This window comes from Danio rerio, chromosome 1 (genome assembly GCF_052040795.2).
Source record: "Danio rerio strain M-AB ecotype USA chromosome 1, GRCz13ab, whole genome shotgun sequence".
NCBI lineage: Eukaryota > Metazoa > Chordata > Actinopteri > Cypriniformes > Danionidae > Danio > Danio rerio.
In genome coordinates this window covers 10,409,466-10,428,770 of record NC_141021.1, presented here as the reverse complement: position 1 = coordinate 10,428,770, position 19,305 = coordinate 10,409,466, and the positions used below count along the sequence as shown (strand labels likewise).

At 35.8% G+C, this 19,305-nt stretch overlaps 2 protein-coding genes across 2 annotated transcripts; both read left to right on the top strand.

Moving 5' to 3' along the window:
- Window positions 1-1,457: 1,457 nt before the first annotated feature.
- Window positions 1,458-10,256, top strand: palb2 (partner and localizer of BRCA2). Its single transcript, XM_087236687.1, has 13 exons — window positions 1,458-1,512; window positions 1,757-1,808; window positions 2,134-2,193; window positions 2,332-2,473; window positions 3,026-4,330; window positions 4,417-5,735; window positions 5,816-5,971; window positions 6,970-7,052; window positions 7,176-7,337; window positions 7,422-7,538; window positions 7,823-7,910; window positions 9,506-9,654; window positions 9,840-10,256. The coding sequence occupies exons 2-13, from the start codon at window positions 1,770-1,772 to the stop codon at window positions 10,045-10,047; spliced, it is 3,828 nt and encodes a 1,275-aa protein (XP_087092813.1). The 5' UTR covers window positions 1,458-1,512; window positions 1,757-1,769; the 3' UTR covers window positions 10,048-10,256.
- Window positions 10,257-11,825: 1,569 nt separating this feature from the next.
- ndufab1a (NADH:ubiquinone oxidoreductase subunit AB1a) lies at window positions 11,826-17,183 on the top strand. The gene is given in 5 exon segments (NM_001003418.1): window positions 11,826-12,011; window positions 13,530-13,658; window positions 13,802-13,889; window positions 16,747-16,853; window positions 16,947-17,183. Coding segments are annotated over 4 exon segments (468 nt in total). The 5' UTR covers window positions 11,826-11,852; the 3' UTR covers window positions 16,839-16,853; window positions 16,947-17,183.
- The last annotated feature ends 2,122 nt before the right edge of the window (window positions 17,184-19,305 follow it).

The window sequence follows — 19,305 nt, the reverse complement described above, 5'->3', positions numbered from 1 at the left end:
TTTGCATGTTCTCCCTGTGTTCATGTGGGTTTCCTCCGGGTGCTCTGGTTTCCCCCACTGTCCAAAGACATGCGGTACAGGTAAATTGGGCAGGCTAAATTGTCCGTAGTGTATGAGTGTGAATGAGTGTGTGTGGATGTTTCCCAGAGATGGGTTGTGGCTGAAAGGGCATCCGCTGCGTAAAAACGTGCTGGATAAGTTGGCAGTTCATTCCGCTGTGGCGACCCCGGATTAATAAAAGGACTAAGCCGAAAGAAAATGAATGAATGTGTTTTCAGTCGTTTGCACATGGTCAGGGTATTAACTGACTGAATATATAGAAAAGGTATCATGATGATATAAAGTATATGAGATGATGTTGGATGATATGAGTTTTTTTTGTACCACCCTGCTTTACGTAAATATGGTGTTGTAAGTATAATTGTTTTCTACACTGTCCAATTAAAAAATCAGTGAAAAAAAATTTCCTTTATTTTCCTTTTTGACTCTAAACATACCATCAAAAATCACACAGGTGCCAATTTCACATCCATCACATCCGTTATGGAGCCTTTTTCTAATAAATGCAAAAATTGTCAAATAAAATAAAACCAATCATGTTTGTTCTATAGTGAGCCAAGCCTTAGATTAGCATTATTTTGGGGTTGTGCACTCTACAAAGTATGTTGTATACTGTAAGCTCGCAGACTTTTTTCGTCACATCCATAACGCATGTTAATTTTCCTCAATTAAAATATAAAATATGTTTACAGATTGTGATGAGCTGTTTTGGAAAAAAATAAACAGATGTTTCAATATAATCTTAACGTATACTTTCTACGTTAACTTATGTTTAAACATTTCATGGCAAATGTGACATCCATAATACTGGACTAAAACATCTAATATTCTCTTTTAAAATATTTTTTTATGAAAAATGTTACTTTCCTTACCACTCTCCTCTAATTTTTAGAGCACAAACACCTTCTAATTCATTAAAAAGAGGCACATTTACAGTCTTGGCTGGTGGCAGAAAGGTTAATGATAAATGCAGAAACCACCTGCTATATTGGCCACTTGAACCTACAATAGCAACTAATATCTGTACACGTGAGCCTTTAAAACAAGATTTATGAAGCACCATTCTCTCTTATGCAAATATTCACCTTTAGCTAATATTTAATCTACAACTGCAAACCTTACAGCAGCCAGATGGGGAAGACGACCTCAAATCTGCTGCCAAGCACATGAGAAACTTGTGGACAGACATTAGTGACGAGTCCCGATGACATGATCAGACAGGTCATGCACAAGTCCGTTTTAACCTAAATACTGTTCTTCTGCGACTATTTAATGTGATAATTTAATACATTACACTGTAATACTAGTAGGAAAACCGAGTAACTTCATATACAGTCTTTGTTTACGCGATAGCGAAGTTTGATAAAAGTGAGTTGTTATCGATTAGTTTAGTCTGCAGTCAGAACTCGCGGGACGGTTGAGCGTGGCAAAATATTCCGCAAGTCTTGTCAGGTTAGAAACTAAAGTAACGTTAAAAAGATACTTTTGAGAGTATTGTTTTCCTCCTGTGTGTGTGTGAATGGGTGTTTGGTTTGTATAAACGATCGCCTGACCAGCCAAATATGTTTATTTGTGAATTTATTGCGTCAGATGATATGTGGTTGTTTGTTGTTTACTCTATATGTTCATTTTCTTGTGTCAGATTTATACTTGACAAGTAAGTTTTAGCTGTAAAAATATGAATAAACATGTGCAGATAAGTTTACAGGATGTCGGAGGAGATTCTCCATAACGAGGACAAAGAGACTGTAAGTTCTTGTTTATGTTTTATATATATACTTGTGAACGACCTAGATAAAAAATGCTTTTAATTATCCAGACAACTAACCACAACTGCTTTATGTAAATAACCAAACTACCTGTACAATTACAGTGTTGACATGTAAGTACCATGGTATTTTGTAAAGCACGCGATGTAAATACTATGTAGTGTCGTTGTATTAACGTCTGAAATCCTACCTGTACCACAGTAGCCTTTTTAATTACCTTAATATTCAATGTTTTTATTTTGTGTTTGTACATAAAATGCAGTAAAATAAAATATATTTAACTGTCATTGATGTAATATTCTAGCTGAGGAGAAGACTGGAGCAGTTGAAGCAAGAATATGAAAGGACGGCGCAAAGACTACAGGTAAAGATGTGCTATATTTATGGTTATACAAGAATTATTCGTCAAGCTGATGTTCAAATTGTTCAAAGCTTGAATTGTAGTATATTTTAATCAGTCAAAGCTGTTGATGATGTTTATGTATTTTTGCTTTTTTTAAAGAGAGCAGAGCATCATGATGCCATTCGCAGACACAGACTTACACAGATTGAGTTGTCACAGACTTCTGAGCCGTCCTCTGCAGCTTCTTCCATGTCAACCTCAGATCATTTTGAAAACCATCAGAATCTGCAATTACAAACAAGTAAGGCCAGTTTCAATGTAAAGAAACACATGCAAATAGAACTGTTAATGTTACTGAATTATAATGAAGTTTTACTCTTATTTGTGTATTGCAAATAACTAAAGGTAGCATAATTTTTTTTTATAACTTATCATTTAATGTTTTAAACATTAAGCCATTAAGCCTCTACAAGGCTACATTATTTTCATTTATTGCTAAGGTAATGCTTTCTCAATATTTTTAAGTTTTACTTTTAAATACATTTAATGTTTTAATTTAAAATGTATTTTATTTTATGAAAACAAATGTTTTCATAATTTTTATATAACAAACATATTTTTAGAACTTTCACCATACATTTGTCCACTATTAATACTGTAGAAATAGCAGTTTCTTTACAACTGGACATATGAACAGAAAAAAACAACCCTTGGACAATAAGAAAAAAAAGTGTTTTTATCCAGATTTAGGTGTAGTGCTAAAGTTAAAGTGTGTTCAAATTACATAAAGCCTATTTAAAATTCTAATCAATTCTGAATACTAACAAACATTGGTTTTCATTTTGCTCTCCAGACAGAAACATCTCAGATTTTTCTGCTGTTGAGAAAACCCCTGCCTTCCAATTGCAACTAGCTGAGATTACATCTACACCGTCTTTGTACTCCCCTGCATGCAAGCGAAGCCCTGCTCACCGGCTCCGTTCAAAACGCAGTCGACTGCGCCTACAGAACAAAGAGCGAGAATCAGACACTGACATCAGCCAAGAGAATATCCATGAAAGAGAGAACGCCGAAATAAGGGAATGTCCTAATAGTAAAGGGAACAGTCTGAAAAAAGTTAAAAATGAAGAGAAGGACTTTGAAAAGATAAAAGAAAGAGACATTGAGAAGGAGAAGTGTAAGGATAGGCCATCACGAGTAAAAACAGACAGTAAAATTGTGAAGCCACCTCAAGTTCTGGAGAATGATGGGAAAAAAGAGGAACACTGTGTATTAAACTGCTCTGTGAGTCAATCAAATGACAAACTGCCAGTGGTTTCAAGTATAGAAATTCATTTAGAAAATCAAAATGCTGACAGTAGCAAGGCAGAGGTTGATTTACCTCTTACTGATTGGCCTGTTAAGGAAGAATTACACTTTGGTCCACCAGTGTCTATCTCATTTTTCTCTCAGTCAGCTGAGGCAACTGACAAATCAGTAGAGATGTTAAAACAAACCAAACAGCCATCAACTAAAAAAGATTATGATGACAAAATTGATGTTAAACAATCCTCATTTACATCTGGTGTTCTAGACTCATGCACACTTGTCGAGGGTTTACCATTTCCAGTGGAGTATTATGTTCGGACGACACGACGCATGGCTGCATCTAACAGCTCCATTGATCTAGATGCTGTCATTTATAGCCAGCTCACAGGAGGGCGAGGCAGACGCAGACTGAGCCAATCACAATTGAGCAGTAGAGGTCAGGTGACCCCAGAGCGTTTAGAACCAGTCTGTAGGACCACTGACCAACAAAGAGGCAGAGGAAGAGGACGGAGAGGGAGGAGAGGACGTCGAAGAACGACTGTAGGACCCACATCATGTGCCAATCTTACAGCAGATTCTCCAGAGTCTCTTAACAAATCTCACGATGAATTACTCAGGCAATCAGAATTGGTTCTTGAAGGTCCGCAGGTTGAGTCTCAGTCAAACGATTTGCATGAGCCTGCAGTGAATTTAAACCCAGAGCAAGGAGCTACTCAAGATTTAAAGCATCTCCCAGATTCTCAGCTTTACATTGACTCCCAACTCATCCCGGATTCAAATTTGTATCCTATTTTCAGGAGAAAGCTTGGACAAACTGGATTAGAGTCTCAGAAAGGAACAAATAAATATGGTGAGAATTATTTCCTACTTGTGGCTAAAATGTTGTGTTTCAGTCATGATTTTTTATTTGTTGTTGTTTTTTATTTTGCATTTTAGATCAGTCGCCATTTTTGCCATCATTAACTTCACTTATCCAGGGTCTTCAAGAAAAGAAAACAACAAGTGGACAAGTAACTCTTGATGATATCCAGGATTTCCACTTACCCGATGAGGATTTTGGCCAGCTGAAGCTTGAAAGATTATGCTTGCCCACTTCAATCGTAGAACCCTTCCCACAGCACCATCTAGCGTACAAAACACGGCAGAGCAGCAGGCGCCAGAGAGCGAGAAAGTGTAAAACTGATGCACATTTTTCAGTGGGGGAATTGTTTACTCCAGAACCCATATATATCTCTTCACTTGAGGACAGTTTACCACATTGCCAATCAGATGCCACTGACCAATCGCAGACAGAGATACCAAAAGATCCTCATGCTGTAAATGAAATCTCTTCAGCTCTGATGAACTGCACTGAACCAGGCGAATGCATGAATAATGAGAGAAAGGTTGAATCCTCAGAAGCAGAAAACATTAAAGGGCTGCAATCACAAATACAAAAACAATCTGACATACTCCTAGAGAAAACCTCACTTTCTCCTGTGATACTGAAGTTGAGTCCATCTTTGACCGCGCACACGCAGAAGAGTCAAGATCCTGTGCTGCCATCTCTAGGAATGTCCCCTCACTTTTTGACTCCAGCTTCACCCTTAGATCTCCGGAGCCCTCTCTTTTCATCATCTGGCATCCTTAAGTCTACCTCTTCAGTGACACTCATGGGTTGTGTTTCTCCAGAATCCGTCTCAGCCAAAACTTCAGAGAACATAAAAAATAGTAACTTTATAAAGCGAGGAGGTCGAGCTGAAGTTCAGAGAGGCTCTAGGATTCAGACACCATCTAAAATGACTCAAGAGTCAATAACAAAAGCTCAAAATAATGTGAAACTGAATATGTCTTCTCAGAGGAACATTGCATTGGGATATGAACATTTAAAAAGTCCAGAAACCCCAAAGAGAGAGTCCTCATGCATCTCAGGAAATTACCTGGAACATGAAAGAAGTTTTGATGAAGAAAGCAATCTTGAATGTGGAAATAAAACCAAGTGCACAACAGAAAATGAAGCTCAGCTCCACAATAATCCCCAACTGGAGAGTATTAATCCTGTTCAAAATTGTGAAAGCTCTAAGCTTTGGTCTGAAACCCAAAGTCAAACTCCCTTTGATAAGATATCTTTGGAGACTTCTGTAAATCAGAGAACAGAAAGAAGGAATGAGTCAGAGGAATTTTCTTCCAACAATCTGACATTATTTCATGAGCAAACGCCATTCTCTGATGCAGGTCATTTTTCCACAGTCCTGCAGGAGATGCATACTTTTAAGGTGTCAGTAAAGGTTAATAAATATTTGATTGATTTGGAATGAAAATTATATTTGCTTAATATGTATATCTTTGTACTCAGGCGCTGGAAGATGGATGCGTGTTGGATTTGTGTTTGGTGCGATGGCCATCAGAGGACTGCTGCATATGTGTGGCTGGACAATGGAGTGTTTGTCTTTGGGCTCAAAGGAAGGGAGATCAGACGTGGAGTCTTTCACATTCCTGGACATTTGCACAGGTGAATTTATTTGCTAACTGCATTTCAGTGTTAATTTAAAGAGTAGTAGTTGTGGATGTTTACCATTAAAAGTAAAATATACAGTTGGGCAAATAAGTATTGGACAAATCAGCATTTTTCTCAGAAAACCTATTTCTACAGGTGCTGTTGACTTGAAATTTTCACTGAATGTTATTAACAAAAATAGAAATCCATATATGCAAAAAACCAAAACTATTTAGTTTACAAATTAAGTTATGTGTAATGAAATAAAATGACACAAGGAAAAAGTATTGAACGTGAAGAAAGGGAGGTGTAAAAAGGCAGCGAAAGCCCAGACAGCAGCTGAAATCTCTCAGTAGTTCTTTAGCAGCCCTCTGCCTTTCCTCATTGTAAATTAAAATTAGCTGCTTCAGTCAAACATCTACATAACCAGGATGATGAAGATGAAACCAGAGTGAACATTTAAGCAAGACAATGATGCAAAACACAGCCAAGGAAACTCCCTAATGCTTTCAGAGAAAGAAAATCAAGCTGTAGAATGGCCCAGCCAATCGCCTGTTTCGAATGCAGTAGTAAATACAAAATAAAGATCTGATTCAATAGACGAGACCTACAGAACCATCAAGATGTATACACTTTGTAGAAAAAAAATCACACCTGAGCAGTTCATGTGAATTAATTCTCCATATGAGAGGCGTCCTTCAGCTGCCATCACCAAAAAAGCCTTTTATATAAAGTATTAAATACGTTTCAGTAGTTCCACTCTTTCTCCTAGTGTCATTCCATTGGTATTACACAGAACTCATTTTCAGATTTTTTTTTTTGTTTGTTTTATTTTATTGTTATGTTTGTAATGTTTGTGTTTTTTTTCCAAAATATGGTTCAATTGCATGTCAACAGCTCCTTTAGAAATTCTTCTAGATTATTCACAGAAAAAAACATGACTTGTTTAATACTCATTTCCCCCACTGTATCTGTGTCCCTGCAATATTTGATTCTTCTGCTTGTATTTGCAGTCCGTCATGTCTTTGCAAGCAATTGCAGACTCTTCTGGGTTGCTTTGTGTGACTTTGGGTCAATTGGAAATTGCAGAGGCAAGGTAATAAAAACAGCATAAATGAACCGCAAAATACTGTCTGGTAGACCCTTTTGAGGGGTTTCTTCTTGCTGTTGTTGCAGAACCTAAAATCTAAGCTAATTCACCCTTTGTTTTTGAGTACAGGGTGCTCTGCTGTCCAGGTAATGATGGACCATTCTCTCAGACTGTTGTGTGCACGGACACGTTACAAGCTGTGGTCGGTGTGTCCAACTGTCGGCTAGTGTGTTGCTCCACCCCTGGATATCAGCAAAGAGTCAGCATGTTAACCTTGTCTCAAGAGGGAAGGTAACAAACCATCATGTGTATTTTAAACACCTGAACTAAAACTATTCATCATTCACTCATGTTTCATTCGTCTTATAATTACAGTGTAGTGAAAAGTCTTCCCTTCATCTCTGCTAAGCAGAACATTCAGACCCTTGCAGCTGTAGAAGGAGAAAAAGAGGCTCTGATTGGATTGACAGAATGTAAAACCCTCCTTATATGGTGATGATTTTGACAACTTATTCTGTTTAACTGCAGTGCATTTTGAAAAACCATTTTAAATGTATTCATTCAGTACAATGAGATCAAATAATAGGGATACATTCAGTTAGTGATGTTTTACTATTGTTTTATTTTTTTATTATTAAATTATGATAAAATAGTTTTGGCAGTTCAGTTTTTTATAGGTAGCCAAGTGGTGGTCCAGTTTAGATACATTTTGTGCATGTTGTCAGTTTCTTTAGTGTTTAAATGTTATAATTGATTATCCCTTTGATAAATTTTAGGAGCATGAAGTCAGGCCAGCTGCTTCAGACTATATGCCTGGAGAAGACTTTAACCAGGACCAACTGTATGAAGGGATATTCCTACAGAGTAAGTAAATGTTATGTTTTTGTAATAAAGGGAAAATGTGCTGGTAATTTACACTCTTTCAGGGCATCCAAGGCTAGGATGTCATGATTTTGCCAAGTACGATGCGATCCTGGATTAACATCTGTGCTGATCTTGGAACATCATTTTTGTTCGAAAATGTAATCCTTACCTATTCCTCACCCCTAAACCCAACCATAACTGTCAATTATTCCCAAAATCAGAGGGGAATAATAATTGGATAACAATCATGTAGAAGTGCATAAACCTAACCGTAAGCCTAAACTTAACATAAACAGAAAACATATCCCTTAATTCTGATTGGCTGATTGAAATGTTGTTCCAGGATCAACATATATGTTAATCCAAGAACATGTCGTACTTGGTGTAATCATATCCTAATTGGTTGGCGTCTAATATTAGGTGCTGTTTTTGTCTTCAGAAGATGATAGTTAGAGTTTTAGCTGAAAGATCATTGGTCATTCATAAAACGCAAGTCAGCAACTATCAGCACTATATACAGGCAAATAAAGTTAATAAACAAATATGTCAGCTCACATATGAGACCTTCATGAATGCACTCAGGACTGTTTGCAGAGGCTTTGGATCAAAGGTAATAATGTTGTGAATATGGATAAATGATCACTTTAAAGGGATGTTAATACATTCATTGGTTTATTTTCTTTTCAGCTTAGTCCCTTTATTAAACTGTGGTGGCCACAGTGGAATAAACCGCCAACTTATCCAGCACATGTTTTACACAGCTGCAACTCATCACTGAGAAACATCCATACAAACTCAATAACACACACACTCACACACACACAATTTTACGGACAATTTTGTCTTACCCAATTCACCCATTGCGCATGTCTTTGGACTTGTGGGGGAAACCGGAGCACCCGGAGGAAACCCATGTCAACACAGGGAGAACATGCAAACTCCGCACAGAAACGCCAACTGACACAGCTGAGGCTCGAACCAGCGACCTTCTTGCTGTGAGGCGATTGTGCTACTTACTGCGCCACCGTGCAGCACTTTAACTAGATAGCTCACCCAAAAATGAAAATGAACTCATTGTTTATTCTCCCTCATGTAATTTAGAACCTATGAGTTTCTTTCTTCTGTTAAATATATTTTGAAGAATTCTGATTGCTGGCACCCATCAACTTCCATAGTAAGAACAAAATTACTATGTATATCAATGGGTGCCAGATATCAGCAATTTTCAAGATATCTTTTGTGTTCAACAAAAGAACAAAACTCAAAGAGGTTTCAAACAAGTCAAGGGTGAGTAAAGGATGACAGAATTAAACATTTTGAGTCTGACATCAATGGTAATAGTAAACGCTTACAATGCACTAATATTTTCCTTAATCATGATCGCAATAAATATTCATGCCTAATATCAGATGGCCAGAAAGATTACAAAATTTTTTTTCCTTAATTTTAAAGTCCAGAGACTGTTGTGTTTGCCACAGTTTTGTAAGAAATTCACTTCAATATTTAATATGACTAAAAATTGGTCATAAACAAATATTTTCAAGCAGATACCCTTTAATAAACGTGTCAGTAATAACTTGCTTTTTTTCCTGCAGGGTGTGCTGTGTGTATTGCTTCAAAATTCTGGATATGTGTGTGATGAAGAGAGTAACACATGCCTTTTTACTCTGGTTGCCACAAATCCTCTGACTGGCAAACATATCACACTGTCCTCCATCAGCCACCCTGATCAACCCAAACAGCCGTAAGACTCGGGTTTTAGTATCCACAAAATCTTTGCTGCATTTTCTTTTCCTTTTAAATGAATTTTATGGCAAATTACAGTAAAACAAAAACAAAGACAAAAACAATTCTGTTTTTAAAAGTGTGGATAGTATCAACTTATGTAGCTGATGGTTTGAATGAATAAGCATGTTTCTCTTTCTCCAGATTATTAGATGGTGATGTCTCGGGCTCCAGGCTGGTTGGTGTTTTCCAGAATGGTCATCTCGCTGTTTGGGATCTTAGGGAGAGTGTAGCTAAAGCTACTGTTGTGCTGGATGAGTCGTGTCGATTAGCTCGATGGGCAGGACCAGACACACTACTGACTGGATATCTCAACGGGGATGTCAGTGTGTTTCATTATAAATCGGCGTAAACGGTTCATACAAAGTTTCTGTGAATCTTTTTTTAAATGTTAAAGAAAAATCAAGATACGTTTTCAGATTTCGGTTGTTTGTGCGAGTTGTGCACTGTCTTATGCAAGCTATTCATAAATATAAGCATTACCAGAAACAGTTGTACTTTTGGATATGTAAAAATATATTTTACAAAATAAAACTAAATTCTGGCAATTCTGCAGATGAAGCATTTGTTGTGTTTAATTATTATTGTTACTGTAGCTGTAAAATGTTTATAATTTAAAAAGCTTCTGTTCTTTTTTATAATAAATGGCAATTACAATATATTATATAGAGTAATGAGTAGAAAGTTCGCAACAGAGCTTTTAATTGACTCTTCTTATTTGTTTATCTCCCAAACTGAATTACCAGATGTTGAATGCACACTACTTGTCTATGTTATGCACACTACTTGTGTAAATAAATACAAATTAATTATAATTTTTTAAAATTGTGTTATAGTTCCTAAAAATTTGGGTTGCGGCTTGATGATCATGTAAAAATGTGGGTCCCATGGTCAAACCAGTTGAGAACCCCTGATCTAGAGGATTTAGGTGAACACAGCAGCACGGCGATGTGTCTAAATGTGAACAAACTCCTGATAAAAGAAAAAGCCGCCATTCTCCAATTCTCGTACTGCTCTACCGACAAAAAATGCTTGCTGCACACAAACAGCTTGGCTTTATCGACCTTGACAGCATTGCGGGGAAAAACATGCAACTAACCCCGTGGATCATAGAAATAAACACATTCAACCCTTCATGTACAGCTAAATACTGTGTGCCGTGGGTCTGTGTCTCACAGCTTGGCACTGGCAGGTCTGCCTTCCCTTCGGAAAGCACTTGCAGTCATGAATAATTAGGAAGCCGGCTCTTCTCATAGGATAAGAAAATTCAGCTATGAATAATAATAAGAAACCGACGCGTGATCTTTGCACTTGTAGTTTTGCACTACGTCGCTGATTTTGATCCTACCCCAAAAATCATTTTAAACCCGGAAGCTGAAATTAGCTGACAAAAGTTTAAAATTGTCCAGTTTGTCTTAACTGATGCTCAACACACACAAATCTGTTAAAATCTCAAAAAAGTTCTCGAGGGTTTTGTGAACTTTTAAAGGCAGTCCACAAAAACAGCTACATTGTGTTCAAAGCAGAAAATCCAGTATTCTGAAAGGTATAATAAATAATCTGATGGGTATTTTGAGCTGAAACTTTACAGACACATTCCGGAGACACAAAAGACTTATCTTACATCTTGAAAAAGGGGTAAAATAGGTTCCCTTTAAGTGTTCAGGATCAGATTCATAATTGTACTTCATACAATAAACTTTAAACAAACATTTAAAATAACATCAGAGCTAAAGTGGTTTTAGATTAACAATATTTCTGAAGTGATGTGTACAAATAAATTTATTCTAAATATAATTATATGAAATTGTCATTGACCATTTTTTTGTAAATTGCAACTATTTTAACGTTTTTATATGAGAGAAACTCCTTAGAAAAGGGTTTTTAATACAGCTAACGTTAGCTACTATGTACAACTCAAAATGTGGTTTATGAAATAAAGAACAAAGGCGCAAACGTCACTTTTTTGAATGTGCGAAATTGGATAAATGTTGCTGCTATGCACTGAGAGTTAATATAGTACATAGATACTATGAAAAAATATTCTCATAAATTATTTTAACTTAACTCGAGGGATATTTCGATTTATTCTTTGAGAGTGTTGTGTCGCGCATGCGCAGCAGCCGTCTCGTGCATTGTGGGAGCTAGTTGAGAAACATGGCGGCGCGCATCCTTGCCCGGTGTGTCCGATCGCTGAACCACCGTTCTCTATATTTTAACCGTGTAAACACTGTCGCGACTTTAACAGCAGCTCCGCTCATCCATGGCCGCACACTTTCACATCTGACAACCGGACACAAGTCTTCACTGGCGCAGGTGTGTGTTCCTGAGTGACTGATGACGTCCGATGACCTACCCGTGTCTTTAGTTAGAAAGGCTTCAGCAATATCGACAAACAACCTCATTTCGCTTCATCTCAGTGCTGTGTTATATAAGTCTGCAGAAGTTTAAGACAAATGAGATGAATGTTAATGGTTAACGGTTAATTTTACTGCTTTAACTCACTCATTATCTTTACGTAACGTTATAAGAGATTGTTCGTGTAGTCTTTGTTTACATGTTTATTTGGCTTTAGTACTGTATTAAATTGCGGTATATCAGTTGTAATGATTTATACGTGAATAGGCCATTACACCACTGTTCGTAAACGTTTATGATAGAATAAAAGTGCCTTTTTTGGTTTTGTTGTAATATGTGATATTTGTTTAACGTAAATATGCTATATCTTTTATATATTTTTATTGCCATTCTTTGATATTATCCTTCTGTTCAGTCATTTTTACCAAAACAAACAACTAAAAATGTACTTTTTTTTTTACATCATTAGAACATTGAGGTTAAGTTGGTTTTATGTTCACAGATTCAGACTTTCTCCTTAATAATATAATTTTAGAAAAGTATTCATTGCTAATCCTAAATAGTGAAATCATATCAGCAGTCAATGACCATCAAACTACAACATTGTTCAGTCATTTAAATATTGCTAATGTTGTTTTGAAGTCATACTTGTATGCGATTTGAGACGGCACATGTCACTAAACTAATGATCAAATGAAAAAACCCAACATTACCTCAATCATCAAATTGTGTCTTTGGCACTTGCCATTTTGTAAACGCGTAAACTCATGGACATGGCTGGAAAATGTTAAATAATTTTGGGGAAAAAAGTCACTATTGTGTTCTTCGTGGTCAAAACTGACAGTACAGGAGACCAATGGCAAGTTAAATTCATCCAGTGGGGAGCGTTCAACACTGTGGTGAAAAATATCTTAGTGAAATTTTTCTTAAATATCTTAGTGATAATTTTCTCAGTTATTAATAGCTTGTTTACTGATATTTACTATCAAATACAAAATAGTTTGATAATGGCATGTGTTGTTCATGTTATTGCTTTAATTTCACTTTAAATCTGCCACGTGTCTGTTTTGAAAGATAAAACTTTGAAGTGCTACTATAAGCTATATTTAGTGGGTAACATGTTAAATATGGATTACAAATATTTCATAAACACAATTTAGTATAAAAATATATATATATAAAACTGAGCTTAATGGATTCATTGAATAATAATAATACTTTTTGAATTAACTTATTATTATTTTTCATACCTATATTAACAGAATAATTATTTGTTTTATCAAATATTTGATAAAAATATTGACATTTTGTCAAAGCAGATAACTTGTAATGATTAACTTACTATAGAAATATTGAAACAACAATACAAAGCTAAAATGGTACAGAATAATAGTCATAGTAGCATCTGTTTCAATATTCATGAGTTACTCTAAAATGGCACATTCCCTAGCTTAATGTATTTGTTGTGTTTTGTAGGTGTCTGGCAGTTCACCACAGATCTTTCAGTGGAGGCAGTTCTGTGACTCGCCTCCGTTAACCCTAAAGACTGTCCATGAGCGTGTGCTCTACGTCCTGAAGCTTTATGACAAGATCAACCCTGAGAAGGTAAGCACACCAGCGGTTTGAGCAGGTCAACAACAAACATGTGAGATTGAATTGGTCCATACCAGCTTTAGATTTATATTAAACTCTGTAGATGATCTGTGTTTGGTGATGATTTAAAGGTTGTTTTCATTATTTCTGTTCAGCTTCAGGTCACCTCTCACTTCATGAAAGATTTGGGACTGGACAGTTTAGACCAGGTGGAGATCATCATGGCCATGGAAGATGAATTTGGTTTGTAACTACATTAACAATTGTAATTCTTCCCGGTATCACACATTGACCATTTTTTTATTGCGCGCATTGCGATCTTTTGTTATTATTGTGGGCACTGCCTGGCCAAATTTTTCTTACTGCAGTTATTATTAGTGATGGTGAAATGAAGCTTTCTGAAATGCTCGACTCAATTGGATCTGAAAAAGGTTCGTTTCTCGAAGCTTTCTAAATCAAAGCTCGATGAGGACCTTTTCTGGTTAAAGTGTGGGAAAGCACTGTGCTGCAATAATGTCAAATGTTCACAACTGACCAACTCATTCATGTAACATTAATATAAACAAATTACTCAGTTACTGTAGTTTTTACACATAAGGTATGTTACATTACACCTCCGATGACTATAGTAAAATCCAAGTTATTTAAAAGTAATTACATTTATCATATTCCAATTATGCAGTGGCGCAGTAGGTAGTGCTGTCATCTCACAGCAAAAAGGTTGCTGGTTCGATCCTCGGCTCAGTTGGCGTTTCTGTGTGGAGTTTGCATGTTCTCCCTTTGTTCACATGGGTTTTCTTCGGGTGCTCTGGTTTCCCCCACAGTCCAAAGACATGCGGTACAGCTTGGGTAAGCTAAATTGTCCGTAGTCGTGTATGAGTGTGTGTGAATGCGTGTTTGTGTGTGGATGTTTCCCAGAGATGGGTTGCGGCTGGAAGGGAATCCGCTGCGTAAAAATGTGCTGGATAAATTGGCGGTTCATTCCGCTGTGGCGACCCCGGATTAATAAAGGGACTAAGCCGACAAGAAAATGAATGAATATACCAGTTAGTCGTTCACCCACCCATTCGTTCCAAGCGGGAATCGAACCAGCGATTCCTGCATGGGAGGGGAATGCTCTAGTCTAGGAGGAGGCTATGTGAGTGATGCTTTCGGGCTGCACTCGCTAGCTGGCCTCCTTTAAACACTATACTACGATATGCAGAGGATTTCTTTAAAGATAGTTGTAAAAAATACGCTAATACAGTATGGTTCAAGACATTTTTACTATAAATTGCTATTATTTTTTTGGTTTAAGTACTGGTGTGTGGGATCAGTGCTTTAAAACAGTAGAAATGTATGTAATCGACGCCTATTCTCTCGCTATAACACCCAGGAGGGTGTTTAAACCTTTGAATCAAAATTCAAAGCAGTCACGTGAGTATAGGTGAAAATGAAGCTTCGTACGTCACTGATCACGTGATGATGGTAAGACGAATCAAGCTCCAGTACACTGCTTCACTGCGACATGTATCGTTTTTTTGATACATGTGTCGAAGCATCGATGCACAACGTCACATCACTAGTTATTAATATGTATCTGGATTGTTAAACATTTCACAATAATTCATTTAACTCTAACTGATGCAGAGTGAAACTTTTTAGTTATTTTTTTTATATAATGTTTTATTAAGCTGAAACTTGAATGACAGTAAGTACATGACATGCAAACTGCATATTAAAGTCTGGTTTTGAACATGCAGAGTTTCTGGCATTTAGGAGTTACATGTACAAAGAAGGGAACTTTTTATTTCTAAAACTGCTATAGTTTAGGGCAGAATTATTAGCCCACTTGTTAAATTTAAATTCACTTTTAATTAATCCCCAAGTGCTGTTTAAAGGGGAGTTTTTAAACACATATGTATTTAATTTTGGATCAGATTTCTTAAGGAGGCTAATAATATTGACCTATGCAATTATATAATTATTTTTCCCAGCCAAACTAAATGAAATAAGACTTTCTCCAGAAGAAAAGTATTATTGGAAATTCTGTGAAAATTTTCCTTGCTCTGTTAAACATCAGCTATGTCAAAAATATTTAAAAAATCATTTAGATTTTACTGGAGGGCTATAATTTTATATAGTCAATATACAAATAAATTAATAAACGAGTAAGTATAGTATATAAATATACAAACAAGTATTTATCATGCACTTTTTTGATGAACTTTGCAGATGTTTACATTCGAAGAACAGCTACTTTACAAACTGCAAATTAAATATTTTGTTAAAACCTATATGATCTGCTCTCTGAGTCAATTCTTGGCAAATTTCTCTATGAAAATTCACATTTGGAGGGTCATGTGTCTTTGCATTGTCATCCTGAAATATGATCATGGGATAAGGTCTTCCAACATGCTTTATTCCACATGGGAAAATTAGGTTGCCGCTAAAAGTGGTGTTAGTGAAGACAGCAGGTGGTGCTCACCTTGCAGTCTGTGTGTGTCCTAAAGCCCCAGTATAGTGAAGGTATGACACCATACTGCCAATAAGCACCGTCTTTTGGATGAGAAGTTAAACCGAGGTCCTGAATCTCAGTGATCATTAAAAATCCCAGGATGTCCTTCAAAAAGAGTAGGGGGTGTCTCAGGTATCCTGGCCAAATTTTCCCACCGGTCTTTCTATCCATATATATATCATGGCTTCATTAATTCTGTCTCCTCTTCACCAATAATCTGGTGTGTGGTGTGCGGTCTGACACAAAATGGCTGATGTCACATCATACAGGTGGATGCATCACACTGGTGATGGTTGAGCAGATTCCCATAACCTTTAAAGCACTTTGAGTACCCAGAAATGCACCATACAAATATATTATTATTATTATTATTATTATTATTATTATTATTATTATTATTATTATTATTATTATTATTATCATTAAGAAAAATCCACCTAATGCATCTGTTAGGGTTAACATAACTGTTGACAAATACATGATGTGCAACATTTATTTTTTTTCTCTTTCTCTTAAACGCTTCTTCTGTTTAAAGATTATGAATGTGCAATCTAATAGTATGTGTATTTACCCAGATGATACATTGTGTGCTTTCATGTTCAGGTTTTGAGATCCCTGATGAGGATGCAGAAAAGTTGATGACCCCAGAACAGGTTGTACAGTACATCGCAGAAAAGAAGGAAGTTCATGAATGAGCATGACCTTTCATTGTGAGTTAATATTCACATCTTCGAGACGTTATAGTGTGACTTCAGATGAATCTCCTGCTCATAAACATTTATTTGTTGCTTTTTTTCATTCAGATCAAGACAATCCCATCAGATGAAAAAGATCATGGAGACTCTGTCGTGAACTCTTTCTGCTGTTCTTTATTCGTTTTGTATTTCGATACATGTTTAAATCTGTGTTCATTATTTTGTTGGTGGCCACTTGTCATTTTCTGGTTTGCAGTATTCTTCTGCTAGAGACATGCACAAAGAGCGTGCAAATATTGTGAATAATTCTTATGAATGCTGCAAAATAAAAACTTTAAATCAGTTTAAAGGAGATTACTTTTGTCTTCACATTTACATTATGAATCTTTATCAATCTTATAACATGTCAGTTATTGAAAAGATTTATCATCGATATGACCAATAATCTGGGGTTTGTAAGATTTTTTTAAAGTAAGTCTCTGCTCACCAAGGTTGCATTTATTTAATGGGCAATATGCACAGCTAGAAGGTTCCTTTTACAGCATCGATGCTGTAATGTATTTTAAATATAATCAGTAAAATAGACTTAAGCATCCATTTGTAAAAAGAGACTTGTTTAAAAGCAGGTGCCATTATTAGCCACAGGCGGCCAGCACAGAAATTCCATTGAAAATACTGGGGTATAATTAATTTTCATATTTTAAAGACATGACACAGAAAAATATAGTTTAATGCAGTATTTTTATGTTTGGTCTCATACCCACTTTATATCATATCGCAGGCAGGAAGTGAAGATCGCTGATTTTTATGCTGTTTTTTTGTTTTTAAGAAATCAGATTTTTTTTTATATATATATATATATACAGTTGAAGTCAGAATTATTAGCCCCCCTGAATTATTACACAGCAATTATTATTTTTTTCACCAATTTCTGTTTAATGGATGGAAGATTGTTTCAGCACATTTCTAAGCATAATAGTTTTAAAAACTCATTTCTAATAACGGATTTATTTCATTTTTGACATGATGACAGTAGATAATATTTAGCTTGATATTTTTCAAGACACTTCTATACATCTTAAAGTGACATTTAAAAGCTTAACTACTGTAGGTTAATAAGGTGAACTAGGCAGGTTAAGGTAATTAGGCAAGTTATTGTATAACGATGGTTTGTTCTGTAGATTATCGAGAAAAAAAATTAGCTTAAAGGGGCTAATAGTTTTGTCCCAAAATTGTTTTTAAAAACATTAATAACTGCTTTTATTCTAGCCGAAATAAAACAAATAAGACTTTCTCCAGAGGATAAAATATTATCAGACATACTGTGAAAATTTCCTTGCTCTGTTAAAAATAATTGGGGAAATTAAAAAAAAAAAAAAAAAATCAAAAGGGGGCTAATAATTCTGACTTCAACTGTATATATTTTTTTCCCGGGGTTTTCACCTTTAATTAATAGGACAGTAGATAGTACAGACAGGAAAGCGTGGGGAGCAGAGAGAGGGGAAGGATCGGCACAGGACCCCGAGGCGGGAACCAAACCAGGGCTGCCGTGAACATCAAACCAGAAATGCTTAACATACATACAATCAAAAAACAAATGCATAGCAGTCTCAACATTCATTCCACAAAAAACACAAGATTCAGAATAATCAACTTTATCTCTTGAGAGAACTGGATATATTTTATGTATAATTTTGAGTTAGTTTTCACTGACTTTATTAGTGACACAAAATTTGTTGTTATAGGTTCATGTCAAATTCAAATAGTTTTTTCTAAAAGTACTTATGTCAGTTCACATATACAGTACTGTATAGTAGTGGTCGTGTTTAGTATGATATAGCACCACCCAGTGGAAATGATGTCCAAATCCAGTCTTACCCAAGAATTTTCCACAGTTTGAGCCAGGCGACGTTGTTAAGAAATGCTGTCCACTGCTCAACCTTCACCCCTTAAGTAAATGCAAATGAAAACTAATACAGTCTTCCTCTGTCATGACCTTAACTTTAAATCCTATTGAGCTCCTAACATTTTATTGCAGAAAGGTTTAAAAAGTGATACTTTAACATTATTGCTTACATTTGCAAATGGTTTCCTTTAATTTTAAGTTTTGGGATTGGCTCCTCAGCATAAAAGGACCATCTGAAGCTTTGGATCTTCTTATAGAACATTTAAAGCATTAAATAAACATAAATAGCCATGAATTCATTAAAAACTAATGTATGTATTTAAAAAAAGATGACAGTAAACCTTTAAAAGACCTATATGAACCATCTTTACATTTAAAGGCCTCTCCAATATTTGCAGAACATTACTGCAGAAATATCACATAAAAATCAAGCAAATAAACAAGAAATATATCGATTTTCTTTTTGTTTAGATGTATTTTAAAGCTAGTATTTTATTTTCAATTATTTTGTAGTCATCTCGAGGTTTAAAAGTTTGTTGTGGTCCTCCTAGTTGAGAACTG

Bases quoted from the DNA above. Each gene is read 5' to 3' on its own strand.
- palb2 (XM_087236687.1), top strand. From the start codon at position 1,770: ATGTCGGAGGAGATTCTCCATAACGAGGACAAAGAGACT. The intron at 2,194-2,331 runs GTAAAGATGTGC...CTTTTTTTAAAG, and splicing joins GGACGGCGCAAAGACTACAG to AGAGCAGAGCATCATGATGC. The intron at 7,911-9,505 runs GTAAGTAAATGT...TTTTTCCTGCAG, and splicing joins TGAAGGGATATTCCTACAGA to GGTGTGCTGTGTGTATTGCT.